Here is a 22,458-nt window from a genome sequence, read left to right as displayed (position 1 = left end):
AATAAAACACATATGTAATAGAAGAGCGTATAGGCAAAACTCAATAAACAATTTTTTAATGACACAGGAAAATGCTTGTGAAAAAATACTGAACAAAGAAAGCAGAAGGCACTTATTTATACAGCACAATCTCAAGTGTGTATACGTATATACAAAAATAAATAAAATGATGGAAAGAAATACATTAAAATGTTCAAGGGACTTCAATCCCTGGTCAGGGAACTAAGATCTCTCATGCCACAGGACTTGGCCAAAAGAAAAAAGTTAGCAACTATCTCAAAGTAGAATTATGAAAGTGTTAAGTTGCTCAGTTGTGTCCGACTCTTCGTGACCCCATGAACTGTAGCCCACCAGTCTCCTCTGTCCATGGGATTTTCCAGGCAAGAATACTGGAGTGGGTCCAGGGAATCTTCCCAACCTAGGGATTGAACCTGGGTCTCCTGCACTGCAGGTGGATTCTTTACCACCTGAGCTACCAGGGAAGCATGAGTAGAGTTATGCGTAGCATTTTTTTTTTTTTTCCTTCCTTGCTGCAGGGCAGGCAGGATCTCAGCTCCTGGACCAGGGATTGAACCCATGCCCTTGCAGTGGAAGCATAGAATCTTAACCACTGGACTGCCCGGTAAGTCCCCTATAGGTAGAATTTTTAAAATATTTTCTGAATCTTCCAAATTTCACTGTCATAGGCCATTCGTTCCTCACTTCCTGTGGTATCACTTTCTTGATCTGTTTCTATTTCTGATACCTCTTTCTTTGTTTCCTCTAAAATATTTGGTGTTTCTCAGGATTTTCCTTTTTGCCTGTATTTTTCCCATGCTATTTGTCTCCCTTAGATAGATCACTTGGTGACTTCTTTGCTACTCATTCCTAAATGTAAACCTATAGCCAAGTTCTCTCTTCTTTTTAGTCTCACATTTTCAACAGCCTGATGGACCCTGTCATTTAGGTGACCCACAATACCTTAAACACAAAGTCTAAAACTGAATCCATCATCTTTCTCCCAACCCTTCTCCTACCCCCCACAAACACTGATTACTTTGCTTAGTGATATGGAGATTCATTTAGTCACCCAAGCTAGCAACATGGTAATCATCTTGACTCTTCCTTCCTCCACTCCTCACATACAACCAGTCACCAAACACTGCTGATTTTATCCCCTCAATCTCTTTCAAAACTATGAACTGGCTGCATCTCTACTGCTACTGTCTAGTCTAAGCCACTGTCATTATTTGCCTGGACTCCTTCAGTTGCTTTCAATCAGTTTCTTTTCCTCTAGTCTTACCGCATAAAATCTATCCTTTGTATTATATACAGAATATCCTTTCTAAAGCACAATCTGATTATGTCTCTTCTTCCTTCAATCCACCCTCTGTGTTGCAGGCACAGTGATTTTTCTGAAGTACAAATCTGATCTTATCTTCTTAAATTTATTTAACACTCAAGATAACAGTTACTTTTGTGTGCAGGGGATAGTTGCTTAAAGGGAGCTTCTGGAAACTGGGTTAATATTCTACTTTTTTATCTAAATAGTAGTTACAAGGGAGTGTTCACTTTGTGAAAATTTACTGAGCTATAAAACCGCTCTCAAATATTATCTCTACTTGGAAGCCTTTTGTAACACTTGTAGGTTTCTGTACTGTCATAGCAAAGACAGTTATTTGTATTATTTTTGAATCAATATCAAGTATGAGTTTCATGCTAAAAAATTAACATATATTATCTCATATTCTTATAGCAACCCTCATGGTAGGTATTATCATCATCATTTCATAAGTGAGGAAATCAAGGCTTAGAAAGGTTAGTTATTTTGATTAGGTCAACACAGCTTTTATAACTGGTAGAGTGGAAACTTATTCTATATCTACCTCAAAGCCCAGGACTCTTTCCACTACACCATTCTAATCAGTATCCTGTGTTTTCTGCAACCACAGCACTTTCTACAGGGTTGAAAATTTTCTGCTGATTGTCTCTATACCAATAAACACGTGCTGCTGCTGCTGCTGCTGCTGCGTCGCTTCAGTCGTGTCCGACTCTGTGAGACCCCATAGACGGCAGCCCACCAGGCTCCCCCGTCCCTGGGATTCTCCAGGCAAGAACACTGGAGTGGGTTGCCATTTCCTTCTCCAGTGCATGAAAGTGAAAAGTCAAAGTGAAGTTGCTCAGTCATGTCCGACTTAGCGACCCCATGGACTGCAGCCCACCAGGCTGCTCCGTCCATGGGATTTTCCAGGCAAGAGTACTGGAGTGGGGTGCCATTGCCTTCTCCAATAAACACGTAGTCAGTGCTAAATAAATATTTATTTGAATAGATGAATGAGTGGATATGTGAATGACTGCATGTAATGCCTCTAAGCCAGACAGCTGGCAATAATTTCTCTTCTGATCTTTGGAGATAGAAAGAACTTTCCTGATTTGGAAATGTAATGAACTCTACATATGTTTCTGTATTATTAATATTACTAGCATTAAAAATGCAACATCTGAAAAAAAACACATGATACTAGTTCTGCTTAAATCTATTATTTTTAGCATTTTGCCTTGATCTGGGATCAGGTCTTTGTTATATCTCTAAGTTTTTTTTTAGGGAAAGCCTAAAAATTATGTCCATGGCAAAGGGAAAAAATTGGCTAATTTTACATTCTGCCTGTTCTGTTTTTGTAAGCAAATTTAAAGAGACTTAAAATCCTCTGTCTTCCACTTCAAGTCAGTCCTTAAAAAATAGTAGTTAGCAAAGAGGCAGAACAGAAAACCTACTTTTATAAGGCCTGCAACTCAAGACTACAGAGAAGAACACTAAAGGTTTGGATTTCTTGCCTCTTCTCTCAGCAGAGCTGTAACTGGAAAGAAAACATGTTCGCTGAGTTAACCCTATGCTTTGTTTTCAGGCTTTTTTTCTTCCTTGCTGATCAAAGAAAATAGATATAATCTGGAATAGTAAACAGGAAATTGTTTTAGATGAAAAGGTATTGACTTTAGAACCAAGTATTTGGTATATACTATTCTGAGATATTTTTTTCCTCTTTTTAACAAAATATTGAAAGCTTCTATAAGAATAAATTTTTGATGCAGGTGCATATGTCTTGAGAAAGACAAAGATATTCAGATCCTAGCAAGCCTGGCAAGACTGCTTAGGCTTCAGTTCAGTTCAGTGGCTCAGTTGTGTCCGACTCTTTGCGACCCCATGAATCGCAGCACACCAGGCCTCCCTCCCTGTCCATCACCAACTCCCGGAGTTCACTCAGACTCGCATCCATCGAGTCCGTGATGCCATCCAGCCATTTCATCCTCTGTCGTCCCCTTCTCCTCCTGCCCCCAATCCCTCCCAGCATCAGAGTCTTTTCTAATGAGTCAACTCTTCACATGAGGTGGCCAAAGTACTGGAGTTTCAGCTTCAGCATCATTCCCTCCAAAGAAATCCCAGGGCTGATCTCCTTCAGAATGGACTGGTTGGATCTCCTCACAGTCCAAGGGACTCTCAAGAGTCTTCTCCAACACCACACTTCAAAAGCATCAATTCTTTGGCACTCAGCTTTCTTCACAGTCCAACTCTCACATCCATACCTGACCAATGGAAAAACCATAGCCTTGACTAGACAGACCTTTGTTGGCAAAGTAATGTCTCTGCTTTTCAATATGCTATCTAGGTTGGTCATAACTTTTCTTCCAAGGAGTAAGCATCTTTTCATTTCATGGCTGCAGTCACCATCTGCACTGATTTTGGAGCCCCCAAAAATAAAGTCTGACACCATTTCCACTGATTCCCCATCTATTTCCCATGAAGTGATGGGACCAGATGCCATGATCTTAGTTTTCTGAATGCTGAGCTTTAAAGTCAACTTTTTCACTCTCCACTTTCACTTTCATCAAGAGGCTTTTGCGTTCCTCTTCACTTTCTGCCATAAGGGTGGTGTCATCTGCATATCTGAGGTTATTGATATTTCTCTTGGCAAGCTTGATTCCAGCTTGTACTTCTTCCAGCCCAGCGTTTCTCATGATGTACTCTGCATAGAAGTTAAATAAGCAGGGTGACAATATACAGCCTTGACATACTCCTTTTCCTATTTGGAACCAGTCTGTTGTCCCATGTCCAGTTCTAACTGTTGCTTCCTGACCTGCATACAGGTTTCTCAAGAGGCAGGTCAGCTGGTCTGGTATTCCCATCTCTTTCAGAATTTTCCACAGTGTATTGTGATCCACACAGTCAAAGGCTTTGGCATAGTCAATAAAGCAGAAATAGATGTTTTTTTGGAACTCTCTTGCTTTTTCCATGATCCAGCAGACGTTGGCTAAAACCAGCTTGAACATCTGGAAGTTCACGGTTCAGATATTGCTGAAGCCTGGCTTGGAGAATTTTGAGCATTACTTTACTAGCATGTGAGATGAGTGCAATTGTGTGGTAGTTTGAGCATTCTTCGGCATTGCCTTTCTTTGGGATTGGAATGAAAACTGACCTTTTCCAGTCCTGCGGCCACTGCTGAGTTTTCCAAATTTGCTGGCATATTGAGTGCAGCACTTTCACAGCATCATCTTTAGGGCAAGTCAATGAATCTTTTATTCCTTTGAATTTATTCACTGAGTACCCCAAATGTGTCAGACATATTTTAGACTATAGGGATGTAACAATCAAATAAAACAAGTAAATCCATGCCTTCATATTGATAGGGACAGAATAAAGGGACAAAGTTGGTAATTAAATAGTTAATCCCAGTAGGGGAGTGTAAGTGAAGAAAAAAGTATGGGAGACCCCTGTAAATTAATGATCACTCAAGAAAGCAGGTCTGCCTAACTACAAAACCAAGCAAGCCCACTTTGCAACAAAACCATGGAACAGAAGCATGAGACATACCACACTGAAGAATCATGGCATGAGACCCACATCCTGCCCAGTGAGCTCAGTAAAATTTAGGACACCTTCTCTGCACACATAAAAAACAATACTTTATAGAAAGGTGACATTTCAAAGTGAAAGATCCTCTTTGTACTAAGACCTGAAATAATTTTTCCAGGGTGCCATAACAGTCCTGGCTTGACCAAGGAGGGACAAGAAAACTCCCCTGCCCAACCTGGAGGAGGAGCTAATGATGGAAGTGTGACATCTACTCAAGAATGAGGAATAATGAGGTGGATGAACCTAGAGACTATTAAACAGAGTGAAGTAAGTCAGAAAGAGAAAAGCAAATATTGTATATTAATGCATATATATGGAATCTAGAAGGATGGTACTGATGAACCTGTTTGCAGAGCACCAATGGAGATGCAGACACACAGAACAAACTTGTGGACACAGCTGGGGAAGGAGAGGGTAAGACGAATTGGGAGAGTAGCACTGAAACATACTTTAGTGAAGTGAAAGTGAAGTTGCTGAGTCGTGTCCAACTCTGCGACCCCATGGACTGTAGCCCCCTAGGCTCCTCTGTCCGTGGGATTTTCCAGGCAAGAATACTGCAGTGGGCTGCCATTTCCTTCTCCAAGAGATCTTCCCGACCCAGGGATTGAACCCGGGTCTCCTGCATTATAGGCAGACGCTTTACCATCTGAGCCACCAGGGAAGTCCTGGTAAAAACATACTTTACCATATGTAAAATGGATAGCCAGTGGGAATTGCTGTATGAGACAGGGAGTTCAAACTTCATGCTCTGTGACAACCTAGATGGGTGAGATGGGATGGGAGGCAGAAGGGAGGTTTAAGAGAGAGGGGACGTGTGTATATCTATGGCTGATTGATGCTGATGTACAGCAGAAACCAACACAATATTGTAAAGCAATTATCCTTTAATTAAAAATAAATAAATTAAAAAAATAAAGAGAGAGGGGATGTGTGAACCTATGGCTGATTCAGGTTGATGTATGGCAGAAACCAATACAATATTATAAAGTGATTATCCTCCAATTAAAAAAAGATTATAAAAAGAATGAGGAAGAGGTGGTTTTTTGCCCTTCCCTAATTTTTCTTTGATTATAAAACTGCAGCCCACTAAGTTCTCGGCCCCCTTGCCCACAAGCCTGTAAGCCTCAAAAGCATCCTACTAACAAATCACTTCTTATGTATCACTTTGAATCTTGTTGAATTCTTTCTATGCTGAGACATTAAGGACTAGAGCTTCTCGGAGGCCCCCTGAAACAGCACTTAGAGGTTTCAGTATGACGTTGACGATCTGGCTGCCTTTTTATTTATGGAGCATCTACTATGTGTCACAAGATGAATCAGAATTGGTTTCTGTCTTCAAGCAGTTTAAAAAAGTAGAAAAAAAAGACATGCAAATCCAATTTAATAGGATGCATGTGATAACTGAAGATTATACAAGATCAGAAGAGAGAATGATTTCATGCCTAATGGAGAGAAGCACAGACTACTATGGTAGCACAAAGCAAGGGTACGTATTCTAAGTGGAAGTGAAGAGAAAAAAAATTGAGAAAAAACTTCCTAGAGGAGTAATATCTAGGTGAATTTTAATGGATATTTAAGAATGTTGTCAGAGAAGAAAGAAGGCAAGCATACCGGTTAAGCATTACTACTGAAGCCCATGGGCTTCAGAGCCCATGCTCCATAGATAGAAAAAGCCCATGTGCTGCAATGAAGACCCAGTGCAGTCTAAATAAATAAATAAATAAATGAAAATCACCATCAAAAAAACAAAACGAAACAACAACAACAAAAGTCAATGTGCTGCTAGGACTTTGTCCCTTTCTCAACAGCAAAGAAGTCCCAGAGATCAAGATGACTGTAACCAAGAAGTCCAGAGAAGACTACCCTGGTTTAATTTTGGTAGCATCTACATATTCAGATATCAGTACACAGCTGCCATATAACAGCTCTGGTTAGATGATTATGTAAACCATAAATTCTTACCTTAGTTTTATTTGGTTGTTTAAGTAAAAGATACCTGATACAATCTCTTATCTAAGGATAAGAAAACAAGTACAGATAAGTTCATATGGATACATGAACCGAACAGTAAGAAATCAAGGTTCCTGCCTATCTCCCATGGCTCTACATGGTCCCTCATCTGTTTATCTCTTCTCTGCTTTCCTATGTGACTGATGGCTTTTCTAGGCAGTCTATCACATTATCTTCCATGTGGCTTTAACTATCACTCTGATTCTGACCATGTAGCACAGTTGCCTATTCCCAATTCCTGACTTCAGTTTGTGGAGCCCATCCTTACTCCCCTGCATCTCTATTTAGCTAAGACCAGGAAGCTGTGGACTGCTCTCTTATCCTTCCAGGTATACATGCACATGTGTGTGTGTCTGTAACGGAGCGACATCTGAGATATGAGGTGGACGTTGCTAGCAATCAATTCATCAACAGTGGCTGATTTTATTAGGGCCCTGACTGTATGACATTGAGCAAATTATTTGAAGCTTCATTTTCCTCTTCTATAATATGAAATTAATACCAAATGAGAGAACTGTTTTAAGGAGTGAATGAACTGAAGTGTGAAAAGTACCCAGAACAGTGCCTGGTACATGGATGGTGCTCTGAAGGCCAAACTCTAAGGTTGTATGTCCTGTACCGACAGACTGGGTTTTAACACTAGAAGAGGCTGATTACAATTTTGGGTTCTTCTGAACAAAAGGAAGTATTCAGTTTTAATTCTTCCTTTTTCAAAGATTAATCTCTTCTACATCTCTTAAAATGGCTCGCAGGTCTAACAGGTCAGGAAAAGGAAAAGAAAGACAATTCTTTCCCCGGGTTTCTGTGTTAAAGGAAACCAGGACTAATTCTGGTTATACTACTAATTCAGGTATAAACCTGAATAAGTATAAACCTTCTGTCTTCCAAGGCTTCAGCTCAGACAGCCAACATACTGCTTGAGTGCTTTACATGTCTAGTCTCCTTTTGGAGCAACTGTTGCTAAGCCACACAAAAAGTTCCAAAATGGCCAGCTTCCTTAAGCTTAGATCAGATAACTTTGTAAAAGAGAAGAAACTTTTAGCTTACCACTCAGCCCCAAGAGACATCACAATGATACTACTCAGTCTAAGCTCTGCTCTGGCCATAAAATCCAACACATTTTTGAATTAAAAATTTCAGATAATCTTTGGAATATCCATCTGTCAAACTACATTCAGAAATGGATAAAAAGACCTTCTAAAACATATTTATGTATATCTTTTTATTTCTTTAGAGCAAAGAATTGAATTACATTACACTGAAAATATACACTAATACTGCAATTTGCTTTTTTTTAAGTAAAAGTATCTTGGAAATCTTTCCACATCACCACATAGTCATACTTCATTCTTTTTAAAGTTGCACAATAATATAATTAATTACCCTGTTTAAACTGTTACAACTTTTCCCTGTTATGAACAATGCTGCAAAGAACATTTTACAATGAATATTTCCATACTTTTAAGTAAATATTTCTGTGGGATAGAGTCTTTGAAGAGGAACTGCTTAGGCAGGGAGTATATAGTTGTAAGTTCAGATAGGTATCATCAACTACCCTACAAAAAGTTTATGTAGGAAAGTATAAGAGAATTTCCCCACAGTCTTGCTAGCTTCATCACAAAATTTAAAAATCTCTGTCATACAATAAGGATAGTATTTTAAAACTGCTTAACATGCATTTTTATTGATGAGAGTAGGCATCTTTTGCTGTATACAAGCTTTTTCCATGAACCCACTACTTACAGCTTTTATCCTTTTTTCTACTGAGTCATTTGTCTTTTCCTTATTGATTTTAAGTGCTCTTTGTAATGTATGGAAACTAGTGTTTGGGATAGCTTGATATTTGTTGTTTCTTTTTGTGTTGTTGTTTAGTTGCTAAGTCGTGTGTGTCCAACTCTTTTGTGACCCCATGGACTGTAGACCGCCAAGCTCCTCTGTCCACGGGATTTTCCAGGCAAGAATATTGGACTGGGTTGCCATTTCCTTCTCCTTCTCCAGGGGATCTTTCCAATCCAGGGATCAAATTCACATCACTTGCATTGCAGGCAGATTCTTTACCACTGAGCCCCTCGGGAAGCCCCCCTTTATTTTTATACTATGTTTACTGGATTTTTTCCCCCCCACAACACAGAACTTGAAAAACTGGTATTAGTCAAACTTATCAATCCTCTTTTTTTTTTTTAAACGGCTTCTAAGATTTATTTGATACTTAGAAAGCTTGAGTTAGAAATAACTCAAGATCACATATTAATGAAGCTAAGTGCCTTAATGCACATGCAGACTAGCAGACATTCAGCACGACATCGGCATCCAAGTCAAACAGCGGCATCCCTAAGGCAACTCCTGCCACATCTTTATTACCCCAGGCACTACTTCCTGGGCCCATGCATTACTTCAACTGGTAAATGCTGGAAGTGGCGATGCTCGTCAACTAGATATGATCCAGTCAGATTTGCAATTTAGAAAAGTCCCTGGTAGTTTTGTGAAGGATGAATTAAAAGAGGATAGGCTGGAGGCAGAAGCCTAGCAAGGAGAACGCTATATTAAGCCAGCTGGGAAATGACAGACTGTTAGTTAAAAATCAATATTGAATGACATTACCTTATTAAGCTCAGCCCAATAACTGTTCAGTCTCTCCCTCCCACTGCTGATGGAGAATCTTTCTAAAGCATAGCTGTCATGACACTCCTGCTGCCTGAAGTGCCCTTTTCATATTTATTAAGACTGGGGATCTCTGACTCATTTTTTTCTCTCTTGTTTCATAATATAATTTTCTCCAGGTTACAGAGATAATGGTCTGTAAAACTGTATTCATCTTGGTATCCTCATCCCCCAACATAGCAATTGCAATATATTTAGGTATTTATTAAATGTCTACTGTTTTGAATTTTTTTAAAATTATAAGTCCAATTCATTTTTTAAACTTTAAAAAATATACATATATATTTTGTAAATTACATATAATAAAATGTACCTATTTAAGAGTTTCCTGGTGCCTCAGATGGTAAAGAATCTGCCGGCAATGCAGGAGACCTGGGTTCGATCCCTGGGTCAGGAAGATCCCCTGGAGAAGGGAATGGCTACCCACTCTAATAGTCTTGCCTGGAGAATTCCAAGGACAGAGAAGCCTAGTGGGCTACAGTCCATGAAGTTGCAAAGAGTCGGAAATGACTGAGCAACTAAGACTTCACTTTTATTTAAAACACACAGTTCAATACGTTTTGTCAAATATATACTAGTGCAATCACTACTCCAAATCAAGATATAAAGCACTTCCATCATCCCTCCCAAATTCCCTTGTGCTTCTAGCTCACTATTATACTACTCAACTATACTCTCGTACTACTTAGCACATTTACTGTAATAATTTAACCTGCCTGCCTCTCTCTAAACTGTGACCAACCTGAAGGCAGAAACTATATTGTTTCATCTTTAGCATCCAGCAACATAGGTGATCAATGAAAAGTCTTTACTGTGTACCAAGTACTACTCTAAGCTCTTCACAAGTATTTTTCACAATCACCATTATGTGTCAGGTACCATCTGTTCCAATTTCCAGCTGAGGAAAGTGAGGTACAGAAAGGCAGACACCTGTCCAGGGTCACACAGCTCAGTTTAAGCTTCTCTTGTCAAAGACTGTACAGGTTTTCTTCTTTCCACAGCATTCCCTATAGCTTTTCTACTCAACTGCAGAAATATTCATCTTCTTCAACTACTGATGTATCTAATTACTTCTGCTGTCTAAACTGTCACAGCATCTCCTTTTCTTCCATTCATCAAGCATATATTAAATGCCTTATCAATCCAGGTAGGAGTCTAATCTCAAGGAATCTGTGTGGGAGACATTAATATGTATTAATAGACAATTAAAATTTACAGGGCCAAATGGTAATTTTCATAGGTGAGAGAAAGGATTGCTAAAACAGTCCTTTTTTGAAGCGTATCTCCTAGGTTTCTTTTTCCCCATCTATCTCTAAAGGAGTCATTTTCATAACCAGATTACTGTAAATGCCTCCTTTAATCTCACCAAGTCTGAGAGGTAATGCAGTAGATGGGGAGAAGAAAGATATAAAGGTCTTTAAGACCTTGAGATGGGGAGGTGGTTTGAGCTGAGGCTCCGTATCCTCCTCTGTTACAGCAAGCTCTGGGAAAGTCCCTTTTGGTGGAGCTTCTGGCCAGGAGCCATAGAATCACCAAATTGAGGCTGGTCCTTCAGGTACATACCACCACAGTACACTTGCCAGGTGGGGGACCTGCTAACCAGTGGGGATCAAGTGAGCTACAAAGGAGCTGCAGCAGCTAGGACAAGGTTGGCTTTGTTGCAAAACGACTGCATATTCAGATACCAAAAGCTAAAATCCCATTTGGTAGTATTAAGGTAATGCTGTTAGATTATTATTTTTTTTAAGTGCAAGAGTAGTACTGAGGTATTGTTTAAGGATACTGAAATATTTATACATAATTACAACTGAAATAATAACAGATGAAGTTATAACGATTTGCTTTAAAATAATCTGGTGTGACAGTGGCAAGATTGGTGGTAGCAAATATAAACTAAGATTAGCCATGAATTGGTGACTATTGATGTTGTATGAGGGCTTGCTCAAAATTCTCCAAGCCAGGCTTCAACAGTATGTGAACTGTGAACTTCCAAATGTTCAAGTTGGATTTTGAAAAGGCAGAGGAACCAGAGATCAAACTGTCAACATCTGTTGGATCATAGAAGAAGCAAGAGAGTTCCAGAAAAACATCTACTTCTGCTTTATTGACTATGCCAAAGCCTTTGACTCTGTGGATCACAACAAACTGTGGAAAATTCTTAAAGAGATGGGAATGCCAAACCACCTGACCTGCCTCCTCAGAAATCTTTATGCAGATCAAAAAGCAACAGTTAGAACCAGACATGGAACAACAGACTGGTTCCAAATTGGGAAAGGAGTAAGAAGGCTGTATATTGTTACCCTGCTTATTTAACTTATATGCAGAGTACATCATGTGTACTTACATGCAAAATGCCAGGTTGGATGAAGCACAAGCTGGAATCAAGCTTGCCGGGAGAAATATCAATAACCTCAGATATGTAGATGACACTACCCTTATGGGAGAAAGCAAAGAAGAACTAAAGAGCCTCTTGATGAAAGTGAAAAAGGAGAGTGAAAAAGTTGTCTCAAAACCCAACATTCAAAAACTAAGATCATGGCATCTGGTCCCATCATTTCATGGCACACAGTCAAAGGCTTTGGCATAGTCAATAAAGCAGAGGTAGATGATTTTCTGGAACTCTCTTGCTTTTTCTATGATTCAAAGGATGTTGGCAATTTGATTGCTGATTCCTAGGCCTTTTCAAAATCCAGCTTCATGACAAATAGATGGGGAAACAGTGGAAACAGTGAGAGACTTTATTTTTTTGGGCTCCAAAATCACTGCAGATGGTGACTGCAGCCATGAAATTAAAAGACTCTTGTTCCTTGGAAGAAAAGCTGTGACAAACCTAGACAGCATATTAAAAAGCAGACACATTATTTTGCCGACAAAGGTCTGTCTAGTCAAAGCTATGGTTTTTCCAGTAGTCATGTATGGATGTGAGAGTTGGATTGTAAAGAAAGCTGAGCGCTGAAGAATACTCTCGAGAGTCCCTTGGACTGCAAGGTGATCAAACCAGTCAATCCTAAAGGAAATCAGTCCTGAATATTCATTGGAAGGACTGATGCTGAAGCTGAAACTCCAATACTTCGGCCACCTGATGTGAAGAACTGACTCAATGGAAGAGACCCTGATGCTGGGAAAGACTGAAGGCAGGAGGAGAAGGGGACGACAGAGGATGAGATGGCTGGATGGCATCACTGACTCAATGGACATGAGTTTGAGCAAGCTCTGGGAGTTGGTGATGGACAGGGAAGCCAAGAGTGCTGCAGTCCATGGGGTCACAAAGAGGTGGACGTGACTGAACGACTGAACTGAACTGAAGCTGTATGAGGGGTACATGGGAGTTAACTGCATCACTTTCTCTACTTTTTTATCTATGTGAAATTTTCCATAGGAAATAATTAAAAAAAAAAAAAAAAGGTCTCTACCATTACTGTATCATCTCTCAATATGTCAAGGCCAGGACCTGTCTGACAGTGATTCATTTTCACTTGAGATTAAAAAAATAAACCCTTTCATGGCAAAGAATTAACTTCACTTTTAACATGTGGATAGCCCAGACACTGATAACTAGAAAATGGGTCCTGATAACTTTAATTCTGTAAGGGCAGAGCCCCTATCTGCTTATTCACCATGGATCCCACAGCTGATTTAGCACAATGCCTGCCTCACAACAGGAGCTTAATAAATATGTGCTGATTGAATGAAAAAACAGAATAATAAGTCAGAAGGGAGCAGGGCAATACTGTCCTGGTGAGAGAAAACAGAGAAACAACAATACCTGGGAAAGCTTTCCAGGAGCCCAAATAACTTGTTTTACCATTGGCTCTACATGGGGTTTCTGTAGTGGGTTAGCAGGAGTTATAGGTGGTTAGGGTTAGGATGCTGCAAAAAAATATTATATTGGGCATGGAAGGACAATTTCCCTTCCCCTCAATATTCTTGTATATATCCAAGTCCACCAGTCAACAGCATGCTTAGCACTTAAACTCAGGTTCTCAGACTCCCTTCCCCAGCTCGTCTGAGGGAACTTAATGATATCGTACCAGCCTGACTGCTTTCCAGTTACCAGTACTATGCAAGGTAGAAACTTACCCAGAAGCCATCAAGGAAGACTAGCTGTTCCTCTTCTTAACCAGGTAGTTATTAAATCTTTTCCTACCTGTTCTTCTGAGGACTCTAGTTGCATTGCCTATCAAAATCCTTGAGGTTAGGCTTCCATGGTGGCTCAGTGGGTAAAGAATCCACCTGCCAATGCAGGAGACACGGGTTCCACTCCTGATCTGGGAAGACCTCACCTGCAGTGGACCAACTAAGCCCATGTGCCACAGCTATTGAGCCTGTGCTCTACAGCCAGTACACCACAACTACTGAAGCTTGTTCACGCTACAGCCTGGGCTCCACAACAAGAGAAGCCACTGCAGTGACAAGCCTGTACATCACAACTAGAGAGGAGACCCCATTCTCTGCAACTATAGAAAGCCCGTGCGGCAAAGAAGATCCATCACAGTAAAAAAATAGATAAATTAATAAATAAATAAAATTATGTATGAAAAAAATCCTTGAGATCAGCCACAAATGGAAGTTTTCTCTCTGGAAACCCACGCACATCCTGTGATCTGCCAGACAGTCTCTGGCAAGTGTTTAAGGCCCACAGTTCTATTATCAAAGCAAAACTACAGAAAAGTACCAAATTTCTTAATTCATGAGATTCATGAATTCATGAAATTCATAAAACTTCACTCAGAGAGGTGGACTTCTTTTACAAAATTGGAAGAAAATCTGCTTTTCTTTCTTTCCTTCTCTTGGCTAAGTGTCTGACCCTTTGCTAAGAGGGCCCATCTATGGGACAATTGCCCAGGGAAAGGACATTCTCTTGGAGACAAATAGCACTACAGCTGGTGAGCTCACCCTTGCAGAAAGAAGGAAGAGCTTGAAGCTGTGTAGAAAGATGCTTCATACGTGAATATTAGTTTTATAAAAGTAATTTGCTGGTTATCATAGTACAGGCCCCCAAAATATAAGCTGGTACAGATGAAATAACAGTATCCTGATAACATAATTTCATTTCTATAATAGACTATGTTATTTATACAAACTAGTTATTTATATAACTGGTTATTATCAAGGTTTAAAACTGTTAACTAAGTCACAGGATAGCTTAAGTCCTGTGAGTTTGACTCAATCTCCCTCCTTCTTACTTATTTTCCATTAGGAAGTCCACAATGTATTTTTTCAAGCAGTAGAGGTGGGCATCCACAAGGCCTGTGTGGAAACGTATTCTTGGGTGCCTGCAAAAAGAATGAGAGAGAAGAGGGTCACATGAGTTCCATTCTATTATTAGGTAGTATCCATTAGGAAGTTTCTGAGGGTCTGAGTCATGCTGCCTACACCTCACTCTGGGGAGACCAAGAAGGTGATTATCAGCTCTGATGCTACCACAGAACAGGCTGTCTCTTTATGGAAGCCCTATTTCACACTTTATGAGGTCTTTAGGCTTCCGAAGACATGAAACCAAAACTGGCAAGCCACCAAATTATTGACAGGTCATCTTCTATTTTACTACAAACTCCTACCCACAATTCTTGTAACTAACATCTTCTTGCTTCTACTCCAACTGCCTCACTTCCTGCAGGCCATACTTAAGCCATGCTTTCCTTTAGGATTTGATATATATTACTCCATGTTCATAGAAGATGAAGTAAAATTTTATGAATACTCTCTAACTCCCGACTCTTAATTATTCATCAGGAGTTTCCCCAAGTTTACTTGTTTAGGAAATCTTCCCTGAGGACCCAAGTTTGTGTTCCTACAACACTTGGTGCCCACTTCTACCAGATAACTTAGCATAGAGCAAAGTAACAGTCTACTTACTTGTGCTCTTTCCCACTAGACTAAAAGTTAACTGAGGGCAGAGATTTATTTTTTAAAATATTTATTTGGCCTGTGTTGGGTCTTAGCTGTAGCACACAGGAGGTTTTGTTGTGACGCATGAACTCTTGAACTGTGTCCAGGCAGGCTGCACTATGCAGGCTCAGTAGCTGTGGTGCATGGGCTTAACTGCTCCCTGGTATGTGATTTCTTAGTTTTCTGACTAGGGATCGAACTTGTGTCCCCTGCATTGCAAGGTGGATGCTTAACCACTGGACTACCAGGAAAGTTTCAAGATTTATTTTTATAGGCTTAGTACTTAGCATTGGCTCTCACACAGAATCAATGTTTGATAGTGGCTCAACAGACAAACACACAAATAAATTAGGTCAAATTAAGCACCCACTCCAGTACTCTTGCCTGGAAAATCCCATGGACAGAGGAACCTGGTAGGCTGCAGTCCATGGGGTTGCTAAGAGTCAGACATGACTGAGTGACTTCACTTTCACGCATTGGAGAAGGAAATGGCAACCCCCTCCAGTATTCTTGCCTAGAGAATCCCAGGGACAGAGGAGCCTAGTGGGCTGCCATCTATGGGGTTGCACAGAGTCGGACACGACTGAAGCGACGCAGCAGCAGCAAGGCATTTGCCTAGTTGCTATTTATTCGCTTCCCTGGTGGCTCAGTGGTAAAGAATCTGTCTGCCAATGCAAAAGATGTGGGTTTGATCCCTGGGTCAGGAAGATCCCCTGGAGAAGGAATGGCAACCCACTCCAGCAGTCTTGCCTGGAAAGTCCCATGGACAGAGGAGCCCAGCAGGCTAGAATCCATGGAGTCGCACAGAGTTGGACACAATTGAGAGACTGACCATGCACTAGTTCCTACTTAGTCTACTAACTTTGGTTTCAGCCTGAAGAAATGCCATGTTTCATGTTCAAAGTCATTTTATTCAATAAAATAAAAGATAGTTGAAGGAGAGGAGGGGAGTAGGGTGGAAGAATAGCAGTTCTAGTTGTAGCTGCCTGGTTGTTATCTTCTACTCTGTGTTACTCTCCTTTGACTGCTTATAGTCTGAATGAAAATTATTCTCATAGGAGCTAGATACCTTAGAAGTAATTTCCCAGGTGGCACAGTGGTAAAGAATCTGCCTGCAATGCAGGAGACAAAGGGGACACAGATTCAATCCCTGGGTGGGGAAGATCCCCTGAAGGAGGACATGGCAACTCACTCCAGTATTCTTGCCAAGAAAATCCCATGGACAGGCATCTGGTGGGCTACAGTCCACAGGGTCCATGGGGTCGCAAAGAATCATACACAACTGAGCAACAGAACACACACACACCACCCTGGGCTTCCACTCTTTCGGGAAGAAGGGGGAACAAAATGCTTCCAAAAGAGCAAGAGATAAGTCAGATTTCAGATCTCACATCTATAACACACACACACCCCAAAAGCCAATTACTGTATACAGTGAGGATGAAGAAGAAAGTTACGTCCCAATTCTTACTTCCTGAAATTCTTGAGTTCTAAGAAATTCTTCAGGAAACAGAATTTTGCAAATATGGTTACTTACCTTGTGGTGCCCGGGTTTGATTTGAAGTTCACACTATAATAATTCTCTCCCTTGATCTAACCAATTTGGAAAGCTGAACTCTCTTGTTCAGTTCCTTGGTTTGCGAATTCCTTGACTCATTCAACATATTCTACTTAAATTATTCTATCCTTGCAACTACCTTATGAACTATATATCTCATTTATAGCTGAAGTCAAGTTGTATCATATACCTGGGGAAGGAATAACTTATAAGTTTGAGTAATCATCTTCTAAATTCTTACCGATCCCTACCTCATATGGCAATAATATTCAAATAGCATTTTACAGTTTATAAATTTTTTCAGCTTTTTACTCTGATCATATAAAGTAGGTAAAACAAACAAAAAAATATTCTTCCATTAAAAAAAATTTCCAAAAATTTAGCTGGTACACTCAACACTAGAGATTTAGCTACAAATCTGAAATACAATAAAGGAACAGAGATGGGCAATTCAGACATTTTTTTCTTTCACATGAAATTTGTACTGAATGCAAATCTTGGGACCAGGATTTAGTGCCATTTAAGTTGCCCAAAAGGTGTTTTCTTATTTTATTTTTTCCCCATTTAATTGTTTTTAAATGGCATTAGAAATAAGAATTGATATTTTAAAATAAAACAAAATAAACAAAACCAAAAAACCTCAAAGAGGCACCAGTAAATCTGGGTAACTGGTTGATTGCTCTGGGCCAAGAAGATGTTTTTGATTTGTACAAACTAAAGAAATCAGTAATAGAAATGATAACACATTTAGAAATAGTTATAATATTTCTAGGACAATATAAGCCATCAGGATTATTTTTATAGACTAATTTTTAAAATAGTAAGTTATATAATTTAGAATTCAAATTTAAAGTGTTTAAAATTTAAGGTAAACCAAGCATCTTTTTATGATCTTAAAAACAGGAATACCAGTTTTTAAAGCAAGGGAAAAAAAGCCAACAGGTAGTAACTATAATTATTAATATTATTTTAGAATAAATGAGGAATGTATAAATGAAATAAACACTGGGAACGATCCAAGGATAAGCATTTACTGTTTAACTGCAAAGATAGATGGCTTTCAAAGTATCTTCAAGAAAGTCCTTAGCTGGTTTGTACAATTTACTGTTTTAACCATTTTCAAGTATATAGTTCTGTGGGATTAATCATATTCACTTTGCAGTACAACTGTCACCAACATCCATCTCCAATACTTTTACATCTTCCCCAATTGAAACTCTGTATCCATTAAACACTAACTCCCCATTCCCTTCTTCCTGTGAGCCCCTTGCAACCACCATTCTACTTTGTCTTTATGATTCTGGCTGCTCTACTGCTATGTCGCTTCAGTCGTGTCCGACTCTGTGCGACCCCATAGGTGGCAGCCCACCAGGCTCCCCCGTCCCCAGGATTCTCCAGGCAAGAACACTGAAGTGGGTTGCCATTTCCCTCTCCAATGCATGAAAGTGAAAAGTGAAAGTGAAGCCGTTCAGTCGTGTCCGACTCTTTGCGACCCTATAGACTGCAGCCCATGAGGCTCCTCTGTCCATGGGATTCTCCAGGCAAGAGTACTAGAGTGGGGTGCCATTGCCTTCTCCAGGAACCTCATATAAGAAGAATCATATATTTGTTCTTGTGACTGGCTTATTTCATTAGCATAATGTTTTTACAGTTAATGTTGAAGTATGTGTCAAAATTTCCTTCCTTTTGAACTCTGAATAATATTTCATTGTATGTGTGTACCACATTTTCTTCACCGATTCATCTGTCTATAGATACTTGAATTGCTTCCACCTTTTGGTTATTGTGAATGATGCTGCTATAAACATGAGTATACAAACATCAATTTACTGTTTCACATACACATTTCTTAAATTTTAATTATGGAAATTTTCAAACACATAAAATAAGAGAAAAACATAATAAATTCCTATGTGCCAAATAGTTTCAATTATCAACATTTTCTAGTCTTTAAAACTTTTTGCTGCAGTATTTATTATGGGTTAAATTGTGTCCCCCCCCAAATGATAACAAACAATACCTGCGAATATGATCTTAATTGGAAATATGACATCTGTAGATGATCATGTTAAGGTTAGGTCATTAGAGGAACCCTAATCCAATAGAACTAGTACCTTATTAAAGGGGAAACCTGAACACAGAGACAGATATGCAGAGGGAAGACAATATGAAGACACGAGGAGAATGCCATCTACAAGCCAACAATGCCTGAGGTTTCCAGAAGATTAGAAGGGTAGAACAGATTCTCCTTCATAAACCTCAGGAGGAACCAATGCTGAAAATATCCTGATTTTGGATTTCTAGCCTCAAGAATTGTGAAGACAATAAACTTCTGTTGTTCTAGGCCACCCAGTTTATAGTGATTTGTTAATACCAAACTAATATAGTTTTTAAAAGCATGTTCCAGACACAAAATCATCTTACTGTAAATATTCCAGTATGTGTAGTACATATTTCCAAATGATAAGGACTATGAAATACAATCATTATATCACTACACATAATAAAATTATCAACAACTTCATAACATCTAATATCCAATCCAAATCCAGATTTCTCTTTTTATAGCTAGTCTGTCTGAATCAGAGCCTCACAATTCATTTGGCAATTTCAGTTTAAAAAAGTTACCCCTTTGTATTTCCCTGACAAGCCATATGATTAGAGTGAATCATCTGTTTTGTAGAACACTGACTGCTTTGAAATATTGTTTAAAAAAATAGATTTATCGATACATGCCACTGAGAAACTAAGGCTACATATCTTAACTAGAGAGTCTCAAGCAGCCAAACAAATATATGTTTTAAAGATGTATAACATGATCCTTGGGGATCAGACTATAGCATACTGATAATCCCAGGACTCTCCTATGCTCAATTCTCTTATCAGTTATCCATCGCTTTGTGTAAGCTTTTTTTTGGGGGGGGAGTCTTGAAGCTTGCAAGATCTCAGTTCCTGACCTGGAATCAAACCTGTGGCCCCTGCTACTGAAGCATGAAGTCTTAACCACTGGACTGCCAGGGAAGTCACAGTAAACAGTTTTTTTGTAATTTTTGTTTTTGAAGGCATAACCCCTGTCTTGCTGTTCACTGAACTCACGGTAGACAAAGCATGAGTGGGGAAGCTGGAAGAGAACTCGAGGAGGCACAGGAACTGCAGATATGTTTATTATCTCCAGGAGGGCACAATAGCAAGACATGCTATATTCTCTCATGATGGACCCAGCAGGCACAGCCACAAGGGCTTTTCAGGTGGTGCTTATATAGGTCATGATGCACACGTGCAGTGCTACAAATGATCTCAGCTGTTACATAACCATGCAAAGTCATTATTCACAAAACGTGGGGTAAGAGCAAGAGGACATGGGGGCGAGAGGGCCTGACCACCACCATATTGACTAATTTGCTCTTTCTCTGTATTCTACCTCTTCAGGGTCTCTCACGTCACAATCCAGGTGCAGTCCATCTTCTGCGATATTTCCTTGGCTTAGTAACACTGACTTTTGAAACCACATTCTGCAACAGCAGTAGATGCTACAACAGCAAATAGTTACATCCCTGCTGCTGCTGCTGCTGCTAAGTTGATTCAGTCGTGTCCGACTCTGTGCGACCCCAGAGACGGCAGCCCAGCAGGTTCCCCCGTCCCTGGGATTCTCCAGGCAAGAACACTGGAGTGGGTTGCCATTTCCTTCTCCCATGCATTAAAGTGAAAATTGAAAGTGAAGTCGCTCAGTCGTGTCTGACTCTGTGCGACCCCGAGACGGCAGCCCAGCAGGCTCCCCCGTCCCTGGGATTCTCCAGGCAAGAACACTGGAGTGGGTTGCCATTTCCTTCTCCAATGCATTAAAGTGAAAATTGAAAGTGAAGTCGCTCAGTCGTGTCTGATTCCTAGCGACCCCATGGACTGCAGCCTACCAGGCTCCTCTGTCCATGGGATTTGCCAGGCAAGACCCAACTCCAGGTATCACCTGGAACTCATGTTGCAGTCCTTGTCCTCATGGGGTTAGAAGAGCCACCCACCACATGTGGACTGCCTTTATTTTCCATGGCCAAGTCTAGTCCACTGTCTGTCCTTGTGAAATTGTAGCATCCTGAAATTGCAGGGTTTTTATTAAGGACCCACAAAACCCTGTACAGGCACCAGGCCCACCCCTTCAAAGAGCAGATTTTTGCAGTTTTCACAGCCTATCCATGTGATTCTGTATGCTTTATAACCTCTGGTGCACACTGTTCCAAATCTGCAAGAGCATCAGAGGTTAGCAGCAATTATAGAACACAGCCTTTATAGTATACCTCTGCACAGGGAGCCATCCAATTTCCAAAGGTAAGCACACAGCCTTTACAGTATTTCAAAGTGGAAAAGAGCATCTGAATGGATGCCATGTAATCTTCTAGCTGAACCAACTGTATCTCTTGCTGTCGGTGTTTCCCAAACTTGGTAAGCTGCTGTTCTGATCTCAGTTGCCTCCATAGCTCTAGGAGCAGAGCACTGGGCTGTTTATCAATTTTATTTCTGTCAATTCCTGCTGCCAGCAAATCAGCCCACATTTGCATCTGTGAACCTGGATGGGGCCTTTACCAACTGGCCACCCCCCTTTAGGGTCTTGACACTTTTAATCCCCTTCGCCTGCCACCATTCCACTACTTCTCCCAAGCCTGCCACTATTGAGGTGACAATTAAGGAACCAAAAGGGTGGACAGGATATTGTTCAAAATGGCAACTTGCATGCCGCCTATAAAATGGTTGTCATCTTCTGAAGGCTCCCCCACCTGCCAGACCAGTATAGAAGCTGACAGGGTGGATGTCCAGCCGATTCCAAGCATGGTGATGGTTTCCTAGTCATCACCTACCACCTTGAAGTCCAGGTCCTCATTGTATTTTCTGAGCTTCACTTGCCATCCTGTGAAGCTGTCTGCAGGCTCAGTGGTTTCCTTGGTGCTCCATGGAGGTGGGTTCAGCAGGACCTGATCCAGCTCTAAACTTGCCACTGTGGTTTCACTTTCCCTTTTTCCTTTCTTCTTTCTCTACAGTGGGGTTGCTCCTTGATCACCTTTCTGGACTTCACCCTGGCTGCAGAGTTGGTGCCGTTCCTCTTCTCTTTGGCCTCCTTGGTGCCCAAGGCCTCCTGGGGCTTCACCTTCTTGGCCCCATCTTTCTGCTGCATGACAAGCCTTACTAACAAGTGGAGGCCTGGACCTGTGGTCTGAAAAAGATACAATTCTGTCTCACTGTCAAAAACACTGGGTTCTTTAAGGCCACGAAGTTCTTGCTCTAATTCCAATATATGCTGCTCTAGTTCTTCCAAGCATCTCTGCACAGCCTTCAGGGCAGTCAGGAAATCCACCCATGGTGCCAGTGGTAGTCCATGTCACCTTGTCTGGCAAACGGGAACTTATCACCTGCAACACCTTCTCAATGTGATACGGTGATCTGTCCACTGCCTCCCAATCTT

At 40.4% G+C, this 22,458-nt stretch overlaps 1 protein-coding gene and 1 non-coding gene across 2 annotated transcripts in view; both read right to left on the bottom strand.

The window, feature by feature from the left end:
• Nucleotides 1-22,458, bottom strand: part of EIF2B3 (eukaryotic translation initiation factor 2B subunit gamma) — a 118,953-nt gene that overhangs the window by 30,484 nt on the left and 66,011 nt on the right. The window contains exon 6 of the mRNA XM_052637884.1: nucleotides 14,746-14,835. Coding sequence (XP_052493844.1) covers nucleotides 14,746-14,835 — 90 coding nt within the window. The remainder of the gene's footprint in view (nucleotides 1-14,745; nucleotides 14,836-22,458) is intronic.
• On the bottom strand, nucleotides 5,478-5,549 carry TRNAY-AUA (transfer RNA tyrosine (anticodon AUA)). Its single transcript has one exon. It is a non-coding gene; the product is annotated as a tRNA-Tyr (tRNA).

This window comes from Budorcas taxicolor, chromosome 3 (assembly GCF_023091745.1).
Source record: "Budorcas taxicolor isolate Tak-1 chromosome 3, Takin1.1, whole genome shotgun sequence".
In the NCBI taxonomy this organism is placed as follows: Eukaryota; Metazoa; Chordata; class Mammalia; order Artiodactyla; family Bovidae; genus Budorcas; species Budorcas taxicolor.
This window is presented reverse-complemented; position numbering and strand designations above follow the sequence as displayed.